The 19716-nt window shown below is 40.5% G+C and overlaps 1 protein-coding gene across 1 annotated transcript in view; it reads right to left on the reverse strand.

The window, feature by feature from the left end:
• The window catches only part of UBAP1 (ubiquitin associated protein 1), a 65546-nt gene that overhangs the window by 1543 nt on the left and 44287 nt on the right, over positions 1–19716 (reverse strand). Inside the window, exons 3-6 of the mRNA XM_054582908.1 lie at positions 12683–12807; positions 6734–7669; positions 943–1122; positions 139–240 (exon numbers count right to left, since the gene is read on the reverse strand). Of these exons, the coding sequence (XP_054438883.1) occupies positions 139–240; positions 943–1122; positions 6734–7669; positions 12683–12807 (1343 nt within the window). The remainder of the gene's footprint in view (positions 1–138; positions 241–942; positions 1123–6733; positions 7670–12682; positions 12808–19716) is intronic.

Here is a 19716-nt window from a genome sequence, read left to right on the forward strand (position 1 = left end):
AAAGTAGCCAATCTGGTCACTTGGAAGATTCTGCACTTCAGCTGCCTCTGTCTGCAGTCACTAGTAGGGGAAGGGGGTTGTGAGCCAGCAGGCAACTCTCCTTTCCAAAGGATTCCCATCAAACATGAAGATTCCTACCTTTTCCTCCGAACACTGGTGCATTTCCAGAGCTTCTTCCACTAAAAGAGGATCAAAGCCCTTCTCACAGAGTTGTCCGTGTACAAAGAGATAGTCGAGAATCTAAGAAGAGAAACAAGGTCTAAGTACCTACTGCCACTCCTGTTTCCCAAGAGTCTTACACAAACCAGCAAGTGTGACGTCTGCTCCACACCCTGGCTTGAACAGTATCCAACAGAGCAGGACCTCAGTGAGTACTTGCTGAACAGAGAGGCACACCCTTCTAAACATGACTAGCCATTTTTCAAAGGACTTCCTGTCACAGCTGACGCATATCTCCCAGAACATTAACTCTACAGCCTGGGCAGGATATTCCCCTATGAAATAGCTCAAGTCAGAAAATGCTCTTAAGGTTTAGGACTCTAGTATCCTATTTTGAAACTCCCTGGGCAACTATGACAGGATAAACATTTCTGGAAGCAATTTGACCACACCTCAACCCCAGGGTGCACTTGCAGGAGAGAAAGAGAGGGGGGTGTAGTTGGATAATAGTCTAACAGTTTCAATACTCGCAAGGCTTTCCTTCAGCCAATGTTCCAGAGCAACCCCCAAACAGAAACACTGCTGCTGAGGCTGCTGGTTTCCACAACAAAGTGCCTGAGTTCCCCACCCCCAAACTCACAGGAACAGATACTGATGCTGTGTGTCTGAGGGGCTCTAGGATAGAGGCAAGACACTCCTTCAGTTCCAGAGGTCTGGGACCTCTCTCTGGCTGACCACGTACCCCTCCCCAACCCCAACCCCACCCAACAACCAAACACTCACCTGCTCAATATTCTCTCCTTTCTTCTTCATGGCTCTCAAGACACATTCATATGAGTAGCCCATGTTGACCACTGTCTCCACACACTGCCGCTCACTAGGAGACAGCATCTGCAGTTCAGAATAAGCCTGGGGACAACTAGGAGTGTTGGGCACTTGTGACATTGAGAAATTAGGTGTGACCTGGTGGTGGAGAAATAAGAGGATCAAGGCAAGAAGACCAACATGGGCCCCAAAAGACATGTCACTGAAATGGCCTAGTCTAGGGGCTTGCCATTTCTGACACTAACCAAACAACCACTAGTTAAGTGGGTGGGCTTGCTTGAGAGAAAGGGCCAGGTTGCAGTGGAATGAAGAAGAATGAAGACAGGTCGGGGAGCTCAAGGTGAGGAAGAGAAAAGCTGGGGAAAAAGCTACAATTGTGGCTGTCCTCTGCCCTCAGCCCACCTTGCAGAATGAGAAAGCACAAGAGCCTCAAGCCCTTCCGTGCCCAAATCCCCTGGGCTTGAGTTGAAGTTCTGCCCACGGGACTGATACGATTTCTCTCCAGGGCTCCATACCCCTTTCCTAGGCTGTATTTCAGGAGAGTCCTGAGGGATCATTCTCAAAAATCCAAACTCTGGTGCTGTCTCTCCCAACCTCTCTATCCTCACTTCTATCACTGGGCTGGGCAGACTGTGAGCGCTTACTCCCACACATGGCCAGCCTTGGGATCCAGAGCTTTGAGGGTACTCCACCTTCACCCTACACCACAGACTGTGCTTTGATTCCCTGCTACAGGTGCTGTCCAACAGAGCCAAGACTAAAGGACTATTAGCCACACCAGGCTATGCCCTACAGGACTGCAATGTGCACTCCAGGGCCCTACCTCTACTGCACTGGCTACAGGCAGCCTGCTCCCAGCCACCCAACCTTATTAACCCCAGTCTGATTGGTGGACAGAGTCCCATGATTAACTCCTCCCATCACTCCTGATAATGACTCAGGCCCAAGGCATGAAGGCCAAAGGACAAAACTACAGCTTGGCCCAGCTCCTAGGAACAAGGAAAAATGTTTCAACAAAATTTTCTTTATTTCTCTTTTTTATGTGGGAGGAGTGGTAGGGTTAGGAGGCGCGGAGCTCACTGTCCTAGAAGCAAGTTCAAAATTACATAGCTAAAACTCTTAAAAGTCAGCTGAGAAAAGCCAAAAAGACTACAGTCCTCAAAACCCATTTTTATTTAACAGCACTGATCTCCCCTTCCCAAAGCCCACTAAAATAATATGAAAGCTATTAACCTTTAAGATCAAAGAAAAAGAGGGAACAGCAAGGGAAATAAGTTACAATGAAATTTCAGAGCATGAAATGCGAAAGGAGGCATGGTAACTGACAGAAGCAATGAAATTATAAGAGAAACAGTCCACCAGCCCCTCAAGACTCCTGGGACAGGTTCGGTGTTTGGAAGCACCACGTACTGTTGGGATAAGGCAAAGCAGGATTCTACCGCTCTGAGCACAAAATGAGTGCTCAAAGCGGTAGAATCCTCAGGCAATACCTTTCCCACCTACCTTTACCCCTCTACAGGAGGCAGGTTTAGTCTCTAGAAAATGCAAACCAGACACCAAAAAGGACATAAGACATCAAGCATAGCATACAGCAGAGAGCTATAAGAACCAAAACAAGCCCTTGCTGGTGTGGCTCAGTGGATTGAGTGCCACCAGCCTGTAAACCAAAGGGTTGCCAGTTTGATTCCCAGTCAGGGCACATACCTGGGTTGCAGGCCAGGTCCCCAGTAGGGGGTGTGAGAGAGGCAACCACACATTGATGTTTCTCTCCCTCTCTTCCTCCCCCTCTTAAAATAAATAAAATCTTTATTTTTAAAAAGAAAAAGAACCAAAACGGGGATTAAGGAAAAGTCTCTAGCAGCCTTGGCCTATCTTCCTTAGCCCTCAAGAATTCTCCGGAGAAACTATAACCGCAAATACCTTCACATGTTGACATTTTGCAGAGCTCCCCTCAAAGCCAACTTTGCACAGCCCAAAATGCACACTCCCCCCTTTTTATTTTGGAGCTCACTCAAACATGAATAGACAGCCAAGCCACCAACAAGAAATACCAAAACAAAACAGAGTAAGGCAAAGCACTTGGAAATATAAAATATGATAAAGTAAAATTTTTATTTAAAAGATTGTGAGATTTTTTTAAAAAGGTTATAAGATAGTCAAGGGTATATCCATAAGAGCTAAAAAAGGGAAAAAGAAAGCAAATTTTAAAAAAAACAGTCAAGGAGAGCCAATGCCCAGCTTATAGGAATTCTGGAAAATAGTTATCAAAGACATTTCCCCGTACCACTCCGCAAAAATCCCAGATTTTAAAGCTGAGCCTGACTGAGTGTTAGTTTGAAAGGATCCAGGACGGCCTAGCACAATGAATGAACAAGATCCATCACTGGTAAAATTCAAATCTCCAGAAATGAAGAAAAGGATCCTAAAAGCTTAGGGGAGTCAGGGCAGGAAGAACAACTCAGAATGGCACAGGAATATGGAATACTAGAAATCAATGGAGCTTATACTTCAATTTAAAAAGAAATTAAGGGAACAATGTCTTTAATCCCTAAAGGAAAATGATCTTCAAATAAGAAATCTAAATATTGCCAAGCTATTATTATTCACACATGATGGCAGAATTAAGAAATTTTTGGGTATTTGAGGACTCAAAAACTGAAAGGTTAACTAATATATTTAGATGAGAAAATTATCATTAGGCCTTTAATAGGTCTTTTGGAGCATTTGAACAAAATTATAAATACAAAGAAACGATGCCACATTTTTAAATAGGATAGTTTATGAGAAAGAAAAAGCTGCAAAAATAAAAAGTAACCACAGTATACTATCTGAACTTGGCCATATATATTTACCCCATCATAATAATGTGAATAATAACGTTAACTTACCCAAAATTTGTGATACAAATATGATGGAGGATCTAGGAAGAAAGTAGAGGAGGGGCTGCTATAAGATCTAAATCCTCAGGAACTACAAAAGTATAAAACTGTCTAAAATGGATAAATTTAGAAAAAGCAATATAAGCATTTTATTTAGAAACAGATAAAACCCAGAAGAAATAGCCTAAAGTGCCTGACTAATGGAAAGCAACACTGGAGATGGGAGAGAGGTGAGGCAGGGAGCTACTATTTTTCAATATTAGCCTTTTAAATACTACTGGATTTCATTAAAATATGCTTGTATTACTTTGATAAACATAAGTTCATTTTAAAAATCTAGAGATGGGAGAACTTTGTAGGTATTAAAGCAATGACAACCTAAGAAATAAGAGATTTGAATACCTAATAATAAGAGGTTCTATATGTCAAAAATTGTTTAAAAAACAAGTTAAAATAAAATAGGCACTACTTTTATGCTTTGTGGCCACAACTAGTAAACTGAGAACTCAGAAGTGCAAAGGAAAAGGCAGAAATATTTTGCTGAAGTAACCACCTAAAAGAGGTATGTATTCACACCTGGAGAAAGAGAACCCAATGGTGGAATGAGCCTAACCTGTGAACAGAGCAAGGCACCTGAACGGCTGGGGGACAGTAGGAAGAGACACTGGCTAGGGCCAGGTCTGGCAGTTTTATTTATGCTGGGCTCAGAATAAGGGTACATTAAAAGACTGTTCTCTCAGGATGATCCCATGGATTTCTCAACATCTAAGATTGGTTTATATAAACACTAAAACATGAAATCAAAATATAAAAAATAAGACCCAAACATTGGGCCTAAAATAGCAAACAAGAACCAAATTTTACGAATACTTCCCAGGGAGTTCCTACATGAAGGGTGTGTACAGCCCAGCTGACCACACCACCACCCCCTGGCCTCAAGTCACTAACTATCCTGGAGAAAATTGCTTCTCTTACTGGGAAAGGTTCTCACTGTGGGTTTCAAAAACTCACACTGAGAGAGAGAGAGCGCCATAACAGAAACCAAGCTTTTGCTCCCTAAGGGTAAGGGTCATGACTTCCTTAGAAGAACACCAGAACTCCAGCTCTATTTCTATCTGCCCCTTGAAGCCAGAAAGTCCCCCAGCCAACAAGAAACAGGCCCCCTCCCACCCTAAAATGAATGGATCCAAAAAAAAATTCACAATCTTACGGGTCTGGTTTGAGAAAGACCTCTGTCATTAATTCATCTAAATGGTTGCTACTGGCAGGGGGAGGGGGCGTGTTGAGGATCTCTAACGTTTCTGAGAGTGCTTTTAATTTCTCTAAAGTATAGGAGTCAGGGAGAATTAGGATGAAGCCTACTCCTAGGAGGTAACACCAGAGTGTCATGTGCTCTATTGGAACAGAAAATTACATAGCTAAAACTCTTAAAGTCAGCTAAGAAAAGCCAAAAAGACTACAGCCCTTATCTGGGCCAATGTCCGTGGAAGTTTACAGGCAGCAGTGAGCTCTGACAATGGAAGCACTGATACTGAGACAATCATTTACCAAAAATGCTATTGCTGAGACTTTACACCTGCTATAAGCAGGCCAAGGCTCATCTTTCTACCAGCTAAGAGCAGGCTTTGTTGTGGTCTCTGATAGATATCACCAATACAATCAGCCTCCTTTCTAGCTCTACATACAGTCTTTGATAGACTGCCATTTTAAAAACCTGTAGACTGGTATAGCAAATGGTTCTTGGACTAATATGCTATCTAGCCTAGAATGCAACAAAGTATATTATTCTGTGCTGCTGAAAACCACAGGCAAGAGCTAAGGCTACATACACTCTGTGACAAAGTAACCTCGCTGCATATGTAACTTTTTTGTGTGACAAAACTCAATTTTCTAAAACATGACACAAGATAACTTTTTTATCAACCCATAGGTCAACACTAATCTGAATTCCTATCTTCCCTTCTTCTCCCTCCCTATGGAGAAAACTGCAAAATTCATAGGCGGGGAAGGGGGGGGGACAGGGACAGAATTAAAACTGAGTATAAAAGTGACAATTTTTTACATTTTACTTCGATTTCCAACACAGATTATCTCTCAGATAGTAAGACACCACCCAGTCTGAAGAAACAACCCCAAATTAGCTGAACCATGGTACACACAAGAACCAAACTTCAGGGCAGAATGAGGAAGAGAGAGGGAAGCAGGGAGCAGATATAATAAGGAGTACCAAGCAACCCTAAAAAAATAAAGGTAATAAGAAGTCACACACACACACAAAAGAAAGCCTTTAAATAATGCAAACACAAGACATGCAGCGAAGAAAAGAAATTAATTAGGCAAGAAAACACCATTCACATGACATATATTATCTTTTCAAAGGAAAAGGCCAAAAGATACAGGCAGGAACAAGCCCACATTAACCAGGTAGGTGCAGAGCTAATAATCCTTGTCCTAAGGCAAAAAACAAACAAACAAAAAAACCACAACAGATATACTTATATAAACAAGGTCAATTTGGTCATGCTCATCTTGCCCTAAACCTTTGAAAAAAAGAGCCCTAGCCTGCTTGGCTCAGTGGATTGAGCACTGGCCTGTGAACTAAAAGGTCACCGGATCGATTCCCAGTGCAGGGCACATGCCTGGGTTGCAGGCAAGGTCCCCAGTAGGGGGCACATGAGAGGCAACCACACATTGATGTTTCTCTCCCTCCCTCCCTCCCTTCCACTCTCTAAAAATAAATTAAAATCTTTAAAAAGAGAAAAGGAAAAAAGAATGTGATGGTGGCAACCTCTAAGTAGAATTTAGACATCTTTGGAGCTTTAATTTAGGGGGATTTTAAATTAATCCCCCAAATTAAATGTGGAGCTTACCGTGGGACCTGTATTTGGAGGTGATGATTCTTCTGTGCACGCAGACAAAACAGAGAAGGCAGGCATCTGGGAGATCATATCAGAAGGGGTCAGGGTTGGCACCTCTGTGCCACTGTCCAAGTTCAAAGCTGAAAGCCCAAGAGTATGATGCCCATTGAGCTCGCTGGCACTACTTTGGGTGGAAGGCTTTAGGGAATTCTGGAACGTGCCACTGCGGAGGCAGGATGTGCTATGGAAAGTGCTTGCCAGCTTGGTTGTCTTCTGACTGCTGTCATCAGAGTCAAGTTTGGGGAAGGACAGGGATTTGATATTGCTTACTGCAGGAATGGGGGGGAGGGACACTTTGGAAGACAGCGACATCTTTTCACAGTTGCCCAACTGTGGTAAGGTTATAAAGCCATTGGGTTTGTGAAGAGGCTTGAAATCTAGCGTTGCCCGCTCCAAGGATGCCAGGACCTCCTCATCCTGTAACACAGACCCAGAGCCTCCTCTAGGTAAGTTATTATCCAATAAATGAGCCATTATGGGTCCAGTGGTTCCTACCAGAATGTTTCTCAGCTCTTCCTTCTCATCAATAGTTTTTAACTCGAGATTATCAAATGGATCTTCTTCACACTCAAAGTCAGCAGGATTGAAATCCGCCTTTGCATGGGGTGGGCTGAGAACTTTCTGTTTCATGGCACTGCTGCTGACCCGAGTTGGGGTGAGGATGCTGTTGTGCTGTAAGGTGGCAAGGATGGGGTTAATAGGAGGTGGCATTGTGGCTGTACTGGGAGTCTTGGAGAAGCTCATTTTGCTATCACCTTCTGGCCCACTCTTAGAATTCACTTTAGCTTCTGCTTCCTCAGCCATGTGCTCTGCTTCCCGCTGTGCTTCTTGGATTTTCTTAATATTTTCAGCCCACTCAATGGTTTTCTTTTCCAAGGAGAAGTCATACTGCAAAGATATATCAGAAAAAGGAGGAGTGAACCCAGGTGGCTGCCCCTCCCCAGCGCAACCCCACCCAATTCACTTTCCCACTCAGCGAAAGAGGAGAACTAGGCAAGGCTGCATTTAAGGTGTACTGGATGATCAGGCTTCCTAATCATAGGACTTAGTCACACTATGCTCCCAGGTTACTTCTAGAAATTAACTAAAAAGAACTCCCACAACCTCTAATCCTATGCACCAGGCCACATGTTACCTAGCCATTTCCCTTGCTCCTCTCCCCTCAAGCCATTTCCCTTCCTAGAATTCACTGGTGGCTCAAAGTTCAGTCACCTCCTTTTATGAAGCTTCCCTGATGACCTGTTTCTTCCTTTTAACTCTTATAAAGCATCTGTCTTTACCATCTGATGCAAAGCTTAGCTTTAATCTTTCTCTAAACACTTCCCCAACAATATCATAAGCCTCTCCTGAGCAGCAAACTGGGCTTTAGGCTTTAAGGTCTCCCAATCTAGCACAATGCCCTGACAGATCCTGTGCTCATTAATGACAGCTCCTAACATTTAAGAAGCACTTACAAGGTACCATGCATGATTCAAAGCACAGAAGCACAGTTTATGTAATAACTCCATAGATGTTCTCAACAACCCTTTAAAGCAGGTACTATTGTTATCTTGCTCAAGGTAATAAAAGCTATTGAGAGCCTGGATTTGAACCTAGGCAGTCTGACTGAAAATTCTACGCTTCTTAAACCACTATGGAATTATAATGAACAAACTATACTCTAAATGCAGGAAAAAGGCTTATTAAGAAACCTAGACATATTCAAATTAAGATTTTACAGAGCAAATTGCACAAGGATTTACTTCATGGTTCCTTAACAATACCTTTAATTATAGCTCCATTTACAAAAATTTCATTTGCACACTCAATACATCTATTGTATAAAACGACATTCACCTAGAAACGGGAGAAAACAAAACCTTTGGTGTTCACCCTAAAGTACCAAAGCTAATCAACATCATCTGTGCACATTCAAGGCTGGAATCACTTTAAGAGTAAAAAAGAGGGAAAGGAGAGAAAGGAGGTATAGAAAAGAAGAAACATAAAAGTACCTCTAGTCATCCCCAAGCCTTTCAGCCTCAGACAACACAAGAAAAGCCTGGAAATAAACATTTCAAGTTCATTAACACCCCTAAGCCAGCTTCGAGGCCTCAGAAAGACACCAGGGGAATTAGTGTGCTTCCTTTCTACCACTAATAGCACAGTGAGAAAGAGCACTTAGGCAAAGACCGCTGCTTCTAACTGTGGAGGCAATCCAATTTTGCCACTGTTTCCTCCACCAAAAACTGAGGCTGTGACCAACTTCCTGCTGCCTGGAAACACAGGTCTCTTGATATTTTACTCCCAAGAACAACTGGAAATTTCTCTTCTTTTTAATAAAAACAATTACTGAGCTTTTTTTTTTCATTTACTACAGTAATGGAGAATACATGGGACATACAAAAAATACAGGGAAAAAATAGAAATAGTACAGTAAAAAAAGAATGTGATTTGAGTGTACAATAATAAATAGTAACAGCAAAAAATATGGAGTACCAGGAATCAGAGTAAGCATTATAAGTACATTATTTTATTTACTCATTATAACAACCTTAAAAGTTAATTATCCCCCAATTTACAGATGAGGACATGGAAGCTTGGAGAGTTTAAGCAATCTGCATAAGATTACACAGCTAATATACAGCAATTCCAGCCCATGAATGAGTGACACCAGAATCCACTCTAAACTTTGATACTAAGGGCCACACTCCACTACTGTGGCTACCACCACCATATTTAATGAGAGCTTTCTGGACCCTGGGTGCAAGGGTTATGCTTCTTCTTTTTTTTTTTTTTTATTGGCTCTCTTTGATGAATTTTCAGCTGAAAAACTGAGTTTGTACTACCATGCAAGGACAAATATGATAAAGTTATAGGAAGCTTCAAGCTATCATTCTACAGCTCTCGTTCTATTCTCTGCACAGGGAGTGATCCAGCACCAATACCACAGCCAAATTCCCCATGGAGACCCCAGGCAGTCAAAGTTTAAGGCTAATCTGCAATTAGAGAACAAAAAAATTTCAGCTGGCCCACACAGGAACAGATCTTGCAACCCGGCTCTCCCCTTTTGTTATTATTGGGTGCTATGAGTGTAGTGAGCACTGATCAAGTAAATAGAAAATTCCCAGCATTCATGCCCTGGCTGGCATGGCTCTGTGGACTGAGCACCGGCCTGCAAACCAAAAGGTCCCAGGTTCCATTCCCAGTCAGGGCATATGCCTGTGTTAAGGCCCAGGTTCCCCAGTTGGGGGTGTAAGAGAGGCAGCTTATCGATGTATCTCTTGCACATCAATGTTTCTCTCCCTCTTACTCTCTTCCTCTCTCTCTAAAAAGTAAATAAATAAATTTTAAAAAGAAAAAGGAAAATTCCTAGCATTCAAAACAAGTCTTCTGCACTGGCTGATGTGGCTCAGTTGGGCAATGTCCCACAAACCAAAAGGTCACTGGTTTGATTCCCACTCAGGGCACATGCCTGGGTTGTGGGTTTGGTCCCAGGTCAGGGCACATACAGAAGGCAACCAGTCAATGTTTCTCTCACATAGCTGTTTCTATCCTTCTCATTCCCCCTCCCTTCCCCTCTTTCTAAAATTAAAAATTAAAATTAAAGAAAATGTTTTTAAAACAAGTTTTCTGAATGGTTCAGTGAAGTGGTGGATATTAAGATAACTAATGAGAGAAGATGGAGGTGTTTTTGTCATATCGCTAATAGTATCCTGCACACAGAGAGGTGTTCACCGAATATTTGTTGTAGCCAATAGAAAAGTCACCAGGCAAACAAAACAAGGTAAAACTTTATAAGAGAAATCTGTATCTTTTCTGGTCCAATAAAGTCTCCATACACAAAAGAAATCAATCAATTCAGCATTCAAATATATATATATATAAGCTACTCAACATTAGTAAATAGGGAAATGTATGTCAAAACCACAATAAGAGACTACTGCACAGCCACAAGGATGTGTATAACCAAAAAGAAAGATAGTAACAAGAGCTGGCAAGGATGTGGAAAAAATGTGAATCCTCACGCAGTGTGGGTGTGACTATAAAATAATGCAGTCATGCCCTGGCTGATGTGGTTCAGTTGGTGGGAGCATTGTCCTGTAGACCTGAGGGTCACGGGTTCAATTCCTGGTCAGGGCACATACCCACGTTGTGGGTTTGATCCCTGGTCCTGCACGAACAAGGAGACAACCAATCGATGTTTCCCTTTCACATCTATGTTCCTCCCTCTCCCCACCTCTAAAAGCAATGAAAAAATGCCTGCCAGTGAGGATTAAAAATAAATAAATAAATAAATAAATAAATAGTAGTAGTAGTAGTAGTAGTAGTAGTAGTAGTAGTAGTAGTAATAATAATGCAGCCACTTTGGAAGAGTCTAGCAATTCCTCAAAAGGTTGCAGTTACCATATGACCCAGAAATTCTGAAAATGGAAAGCATATGTCTACAGAAAAACCTGTATACAAATGTTCATAGTAACATTATTCCTAATAGTAAAAAAAAAAAAAAAACACCAAAATACCCATCAACTGATAAATAAACAAAATATGGTACTATCATACAATTGAATGTTATTTGGCCATAAAAATAAATGAAATACTAATATTTTTATCTATACAATATGAATAAACGTTGAAAACATTATGCTAGGAGAAACAGACAGTTAAAAACAGCTATCTGCTGTATTATTACATTTATGTATGTCTAGAATAGGCAAATTTATAGAGACAGAAAGAACATCTGGCATTTGCCAGGGGCTGAAGGAGAGGGAAAACAGTGAGTGACTCCTAATGACACTGCGTTTCTTTTGGTGGCAATGAAAATGTCCTAGAACTAGATCATAATGATAGTTACACAACTCTGAATATACTAAAAAGCCCTTATTTGCACATCTTAAAAGGGTGAATTTTATTTTATGTGAATTATATCTTGATAAATCTGTTATTTTTGATCATGTATATCAACTGAAAGATATAACAAAGAATACTTTTCCGAATAACATGCTGATGCCTTAGTAAATCTCTCAGAAACAAAACAACTTTGACAAAAGGTACATTTTTTAAAAATCTTAAGTCACAGGAAGAAGTGCTTGAATGAGTACTGTACTTTACTGTTTTTCCACATGACTCCTCTAAACTGTAAGCTCCTTGAGAACAGTGATTAAAGCATCTATCTCTATCCTCAGCCACTCAAAAGCAAGCATTCATTAAATGTGTACTGAAGGAAGAAAGTAAGTCACAAAACATAGGGTTATTGCTACTTTCAAGAGGTAATTCTATATATACATTTATATATAACTGAGATTTAAAAATGAGATAGTTGAGAAAGAAGCTTTTGAGGAGATGGTGTTTCTAGAAGAATAGCAGCTGTTAGTATGGTGAGAAAGAGAAAAATATTCCAAGTGGAAATAACAGCTCATAAGAAAAAGCATGGTACAGACAGGTAATATACACACTATGTTCAACAAATTGCTAGTAAGCTGGATGGACTGGATGGTAAAAAAGAGACACAGCAGAGAGGAAAATATTATCTAACTTGAGTAACTAAGAAGATAATCAGGATATTAACAAAGAAAAGGAAAAGAGGTGAATAAGGAAGTCAGATAGGCAATAGGGATTTGTTTCAGACAAGACACAGAATCCCAGGGATTTAACAGATCTGTAATACACAAATATGTGTGTGTGTGTGTGTGAGAGAGAGAGAGAGAGAGAGAGAGAGAGAGAGAGGCACAAGGGAGAGAGAGAGAGAGAGAGAGAGAGAGAGAGAGAGAGAGAGAGAGACAGGCACAAGGTGAGCCAAGCAATGGCATAAGCTATAAGAAATACAAATAAATATGAGAATTTTTTTTCCATTTGGCTATAAATCAAATTCTTACTTATTACACTTTTAAATGCACTATACTTTAACTAAAAATCACCACTTACCTGTACTTCTCTGACAACCTGCAAACAATCAGGCAAGGAGAAGCCAATAGGTAGACCAACTTTAGCTGGTGTTTTGAATTTGTCTCCTATCTTAAATGGGACATCATCAAGGTAACTGAAAGTCCCTACAATCAAAAATAAAGTAGAAAATATCAGCAAAAATCTTATTATTTGTTTTGCTATAAGCTTATTATCTAGGATACAACATTAATTTATGCTATCTTAAGACTAGAAGTTCCTTCTGTGACTTCTCACCTTCTCCTGACCCTAGATCTCTAAGGAAGAAATCCCACTTGATCTTATTAGGGTTTATTTTCAACTATACTTCATGTAAAAGCCAAAGTACTCACAGTGGCTTAAAAGGCCTCCTCAATGCTCACAACCTCTCTGTCCTCAATTCCTAATAGTTACCTCCTAGCTCACTGCACTAAGTCACAGCGATTCTCTGTTCCTCAACCATAACTGGGTCAAACCCAAGTCAAAAATTCTGCCCTGGCTGCTCTCTCCTTACGGGATGTTCTTCCCTCAGATGCTCATGTGACTTATTCCATTACACCCTTCAAGCCTTTGCCCAAATGTCACTTTCTCAGTGAGGTTTGTGCTGACCACTCTGTTTAAAATTACTACCCCATCCTTACCGCAATACTCTCATGTTACCATCAGTCTTTCCCCCCACAACACTTACTATCTTCTAAACATATTGTCTGACTTGCCCAATGAAATGCCAGCTCCTTATAGCAAATATTTAAGAAAATTTTATTCACTGGTGCAGTCTTAAAACCTATAACAGTGCCTGGCACATATTGGGCATTTAGTAAATACTACTGAATTAATGACAGAATTCCACAGAAGAACCTCCTTGATTAGGACTTCTCTACTTTAGCAGGAATCACTTCTTAATCAATATAAAGAATTACTCTAGATTTTTTGTTTTTAAGACTACATTCTGGAGCAGATATGGAATATTTAAGAAGCACAGCACTTATGAAAAAAAAAAGAAAACCAAAGAAGGCAATGGGAATCAAAATAGGATTTATCAAGAGACACAATTAGCCCTGACCAGTGTGGCTCAGTTGGTTGGGCATTGTTCCACAGCTCACCAGTCTGATTCCCAGTCAGAGCACAGGCCTGGGTTGCAGGTTCAGTCCCAATTTGGGGTATGTGCGAGGGGCAACCGATCAATGTTTCCCTCTCACATAGATGTTTCTCTCCCTCTCTTTCTCCTTCCCTTCCCCTTGCTCTAAAAATAAATAAAATCTTTTTTTAAAAAATATGAAACCGCTTTATCTCCCTAAAGGTTATGTTGTCTGCCTCTCACAGCAGAATAATACAGAATGAACAGGACACCATCATAGGCTGATACGGTCTAACAAAATGAGGGTGGCTCTTAATATATGACTTTCACTAGCTATACACTCCAACCTGGACCATGGTTTCTTTTCTGGACCAGGCTTGTGGGTAACTTACTGGCAGATCATCACAGACAATGAAACATAACTGATAAAATGACTTTTGCTTTTTCAGTAGTAGCAGCTACTAAAATAAGGCTTGTTTCTGGGCCTCACACTAGTGTACCTCCTTGAGTACTCACAGACAGAGTAAGACAGTAATACCTCTTCCAGAAAGATGACTTCTCTCCCTCCTAAACACTCTACAGATTTGGCCCTGGTTGGCTTGACTCAGTAGATTGAATGCAAGCCTAGAAACCAGAAAGTCGCCAGTCTAAGTCCTAATCAGGACACATGCCTAGGTTGTGGGCCGGGTCCCCAGTTAATGGGGTATGAGAGGCAACCAATCAATGTTTCTCTCCCCCCCTTTCTCCCTCCCTCCCCCTCTATCTGAAAGTAAATTTTAAAAATCTTTAAAAACTCTATAGATTTAAAAGACCTATAAAGATCACGATATATTTGCAATCTTGTCATCATTCCCAAATCTGATACAGATATTGCTCTGATATACCTGAAACCCTCCATCAGGAAGAAGACCCCTGCTCCCATCCTAGCCAGAATCAAAACATTTTTAACTATTTCTCACTCAGCTTGCAAATTAAATCCATAACTGTTCAATTTAATAATTTCTCTGGGGCATAACCAAAATTATTAACCTTCTAGAAAATTTCCAAGTTGGTCATACCTTTAATAAGTGCTACTTCTCAGCTAGCAATGCCCATCCCATTCCCACTCTTACTACTTGATTAATAATCTTTAGTCCTTTAAGAATTAACTTAAGAGCACCTCCCTTCTCAATCTCAGACAACCTAGTTAATACCACCACCTCAGGTCTTACCACTCTATGTTGTTAACAGTTTCCTTGTATTCCCCCTAGGGACTCTGAGTGTGAATTTGGGTGCTCCTGAATAAGGGATAAATGTTTCATATTTATATCCCCCAAGTTCAGTATAATGTCTGGCAGATGAGATTTGCTCAGTAAGTAAAGAATAAATAAAGAAGACATGGTCTTATACTTCTTTCATATTCAATTCTCTCCCCCACACTAACTCACATTCAATTGGTATTTATTAAAATTCAAAATGGCAAGGCTAGTCATGAAAATGTTTTAATAGAGTACTCATGCAAGACACAAGCACATTTCTAAGATTCTGGACAAAGTCACAAAAATTTAACAGCACCCCCCCCTCCCCAAATCAAGTACCATCACAGTTTGCCAACAAAACTAAGTGTTGGTTATTACACTAAAACACTCTGACACTTATAAAATGCTTTATGTCATAGAGATGAAAAACAAAGCTCTTCTTAATTTAAAAGAATTTTTATACAGCTGGCTTCCATGAAAATGGGTGCTCAAATGTTACTGCAAGTTAGATTCTAACTTTGGCTCCTACCCTGCAATAAAAAAAAAATTAGAGGGAAACAAAGTTGAAATTCGCATTATTTAAGAAGCATTGCAAGAATACAATCAAGTTAACAATCACAAAATTAAGTTTTTTAAGAAAAATTTAAGTATACATTTGAAGAAAGTTAATTATATGATATAAACATATTACAAAAAAGTCCTATCCAAAGTAACATAAGCTTATATGATATACAAGTATAAGAAAATCTATCCACATTAATACTAACAAAATATTCTTAAATAAAGAGTACTATTATATGGTAATATAAACTTAGAGGGAGGGAACTATATACCAAAAAGTACTAAAGACACCTAAACTGACTGAGAATACCCTTCAAGAATGGTGTTCACCTTCCTCACCTATCTTTCTTTCATTTAGGAAACTCTTAACACAGTGTTGTATCCACTGATGATTTAATATTCTATAATGGAATTAGGCCCTAGCTTAGGGACAGACAAGATCAAATAGCACCAATTACAGGTATCTGCTTTAAAAAACCAGTTTCATTTCATTAACAAAGCCAATGCCAAGGTGATTGAGCACATTCCCCAAACTTCCCTTAGTCCTTTAAACGTTCTCAACAGGGATTGAGCACTTGTGTGATACTGGGAGGAGGGGACAAAAATAAAAAGCAAAGGCATTTAAAGAGATGGCAACAGGACACTTCCAGTCAAGATGGTAACACAGGTAAACACAGCTTGCTTCCTCATACAACCACATCAAAATTACAACTGAACTACAGAACAACCATCACTCAGAACCATCAGAAATAGAGTTGAATGGAAGTCTGACAACTACAGAATTAAATAAAACACAACCCTCCAGACTGATAGGTGAGGTAGAGACACAGAAGAGACTGGTCCCACGTCCACGTGTGGTGGAAAAAATTTGGGAGGGATATCTTGAGAGTGAGGGTTCCCAGCCCCACCCCAGTGCCCCAAACCCAGGGTTCCACTGCCAGGAAGATAAGTCCCCATAACTTCTGGCTGCAAAAACAGGCAGGGATTGAGTCCCAAGCAGTTCCTCTTAAAGAACACACACCCGGACTTACTCAGACTTACCCACTCTGAGCTCCAGCAACAGGGTAGCAGCTTGAAAGACACCAGTGGCACACAAGGAGGAAGTGAAGTGTCTGGCATCAAGGAGAGAGCTGGAGATAGCTTTCTCCCAGAGAGAAAGGTAGGCAAAGGCCATTGCCCTTTTCTGAACCCTCCCCCTACAAAGCCAGCAGGTGGGTGCCATATCTGAGACACCATCAACCTGGCTAACATGGCTGGCCCACCCTGGAGGTCCCATGAGGCACCACCCCAGCCAACTTACAGCTGTAAACAGTGGCCTTTCCATATGAATGGCTGGTGGTGGCTTATGCTTCACAACTTCCTAAATCTTTTCGCACAAGCAACAGTTGGCCTCAGTGAGCCTCCAACCCCCATACTCCTTACTAAGTGGCCCCAAGAAGGGCACTAGCAGGAGCTAGGTTAGATTCACAGCTTGGCTTCGCCTGGGAAATCTCCAAGACCAGCACAAGTAGCAGCCATCTCAGATTGCTTTATAGCTCAAGCAGGGTGCCCCTGGCAAGACATAGGTTGTGGCGGACCTTGGCCTGTACCACCTGGGAAACCCCAGGCCCTGCGTACCCAGTGGACTGCCACAGACCACAATGAAGCACCACCACTCTGCCCCTGCAAAGCTGATCTTCCACGGAGAACAGACTTTGGTGGCCAGTGGTCAAAGCCAGCCCTTGCAGCTGACTGGCCTGGGTAAACCCCACCCACTGACCTGCCAACAGCAAACAAGACTCAACTACAAGAGGATGGTGTAGTCAGCCCATATGAAGGGTGCACCTTGAGTACCCTGCTTGCATGATAGGGAAGGCTGTGCCCCTGGACCCTACAGGACACCTACTACATTAGGCCACACGACCAAGACAGGCAGTCAAAGCAGCTCTACCTAATACATAGTAACAAACACAAGGAGGATGCCAAAAATAAGGAGACAAAGAAACATGGACAAATGAAAGAACAGATCAAAATTTCAGAAAAGAACTAAAGAGAAGGGAGATAAGCAATCTATCATATGCAGAGTTCAAAACACTGCTAAGGATGCTTATTGAATTTATTGAGGACCTCAACCTCATAAAAAAGATCCAGTCAGAAACAAAGGATACACTAAGTGAAATAAAGAACAATTTACAGGGAATCAACAGTAGAGTGGATGAAGCCAAGAATCAAATCAATGATTTGGAACATAAGGATGGAAAACCAACCAATCAAGAACGAGAAGAAAAACCAAAAAAAACAAGGATTGTGTAAGTGGATCTGCAAAAACTTCAAGGGTTTCAACATTCGCATCAGAGGAGAGCCAGAAGGAGAAGAGTAACAACAAGAAATTGGAACTCTATTTTAAAAAATAATGAAAGAAGCCCTGGATGGTTTGGTTCAGTGGACTGAGTGCCAGCCTGCAAACCAAAGGGTCTCCAGTTTGATTTCCAGTCAGGGCACATGCCTGGGTTGTGGGCCAGGTCCCCAGTAGAGGACACGTGAGAGGCAACCACACACTGATGTTTCTCTACCTCTCTTTTTCCTTCCCTTCCCCGCTCCCTAAAAATAAATAAATAAAAATATTTTTAAAAAAATAATGAAATAAAACTTCCCTAATTTGGTGAAGGAAATACACATGCAAGTCCAGGAAGCACAGAGAGGCCTAAACAAGATGAATGCAAAGAGGCCCACTCGAAGACACATCATATTTAAAATACCAAAAGTTAAAGATAAAGAATGAATATTAAAAGCAGCAAGAGAAAAGCAGTTGCCTACAGGGGAGTTCCCATAGACTGTCAGCTGATTTCTCAAAAGAAACTCTGCACGCTAGAAGGGACTGGCAAGAAATAGTCAAAGTCATGAAAAGCAGGGACCTACAACCAAGATTGCTCTGCCCAGCAAAGCTATCATTTAGAATCCAAGGGCAGATAAAGAGCTTCCCAGACAAGAAAAAACTAAAGGAGTTCATCATCACCAAACCATTATTATATAAAATGTTAAAGGGACTTATTTAACAAAAGGAAAAAGATCAAAACTGTGAACACTAAAATGGCAATAAATATACATGTAACAACAATTGAATCTAAAACACAAACTAGACAAACAAGAAGAACAGAGACAGAATCATGGATATGGAGAGCGTATTGATGGTTGCTAAATGGGAGTAAGGTGTGGGGGAATGGTGAAGAGGTGAGGGTATTAAGAGGTGTAAATAGGTAGTTACAGAAGAGCCATGGGGATGTAAAGTACAGTATAGGAAATGGAGTAGCCAAAAAAACTTATATACATGACCCATGAACATAAACAATGGTGGGGAGATTGCCTGAGGGAGTAGGGGGTGTTGAGTGAAGGGGCTCAAAGGCAGGAAAAATTGGGACAACTGTAATAGCATAATCAATAAAATATTACTTAAAAAAAAGTAAAGACATGGCAACAAAAAAAAGCAACTTTTTGAATAATGGGCAAAGACTACCATAAGTGCAATTAGTCATGATATTATGATCATGATTTCTTTTTGCAAATATTATCATGCCTTAGGAACTATTCATTTTTATTCAATGTATCAGAATATCTATTTAAATATATCAGTTTCTCTTATTTCTCAATATATTTTATGTTTTAAATGGATTAATAAAAACTCAACATATGGACACAGAATTAAGCATTGTGGCTACCAATTTCCTGGCTCACTCCAAATACTTTAAGTTTCAGTCTTTGTTACTGAAAATCTTTCTAAAAGGTCTGGGCCCATTTTCCTAAGTTCTGTTTAGAAAAAGAAAGCATATCTCTGATGACCAAACTGTCTTTGGCAGTGTGAAGTCTGCACATCACTTTGCATTATGCCCTTGAAAGAGACTGGGCTCCATGTGCTATGACTCATTATAAATTCTGGGAAAGCTTCATTCTGTTCTTTCTTTCTAAATTGCTAATATGCTTATGATCTTGTGAACTACTTCTTTTTCTGAAAAAAGGTACAATTCCATGTAGGAGAGAAATTACTAATAGAAGGTAGCAAATTAATTTGCTTATTAATTCAGGTTTTACTGCTAATCCAAACAGGTTTTTTAAAAAGAATAGAACAGATCAAAGTTAAAATTATGTGAAAAATTGCAATTCCATATTTGGATATGACTACCTTA

This window comes from Pteronotus mesoamericanus, unplaced genomic scaffold, assembly GCF_021234165.1.
Source record: "Pteronotus mesoamericanus isolate MK-2021 breed Mesoamerican mustached bat unplaced genomic scaffold, CSHL_Meso_final contig_73, whole genome shotgun sequence".
NCBI classification, from domain to species: domain Eukaryota; kingdom Metazoa; phylum Chordata; class Mammalia; order Chiroptera; family Mormoopidae; genus Pteronotus; species Pteronotus mesoamericanus.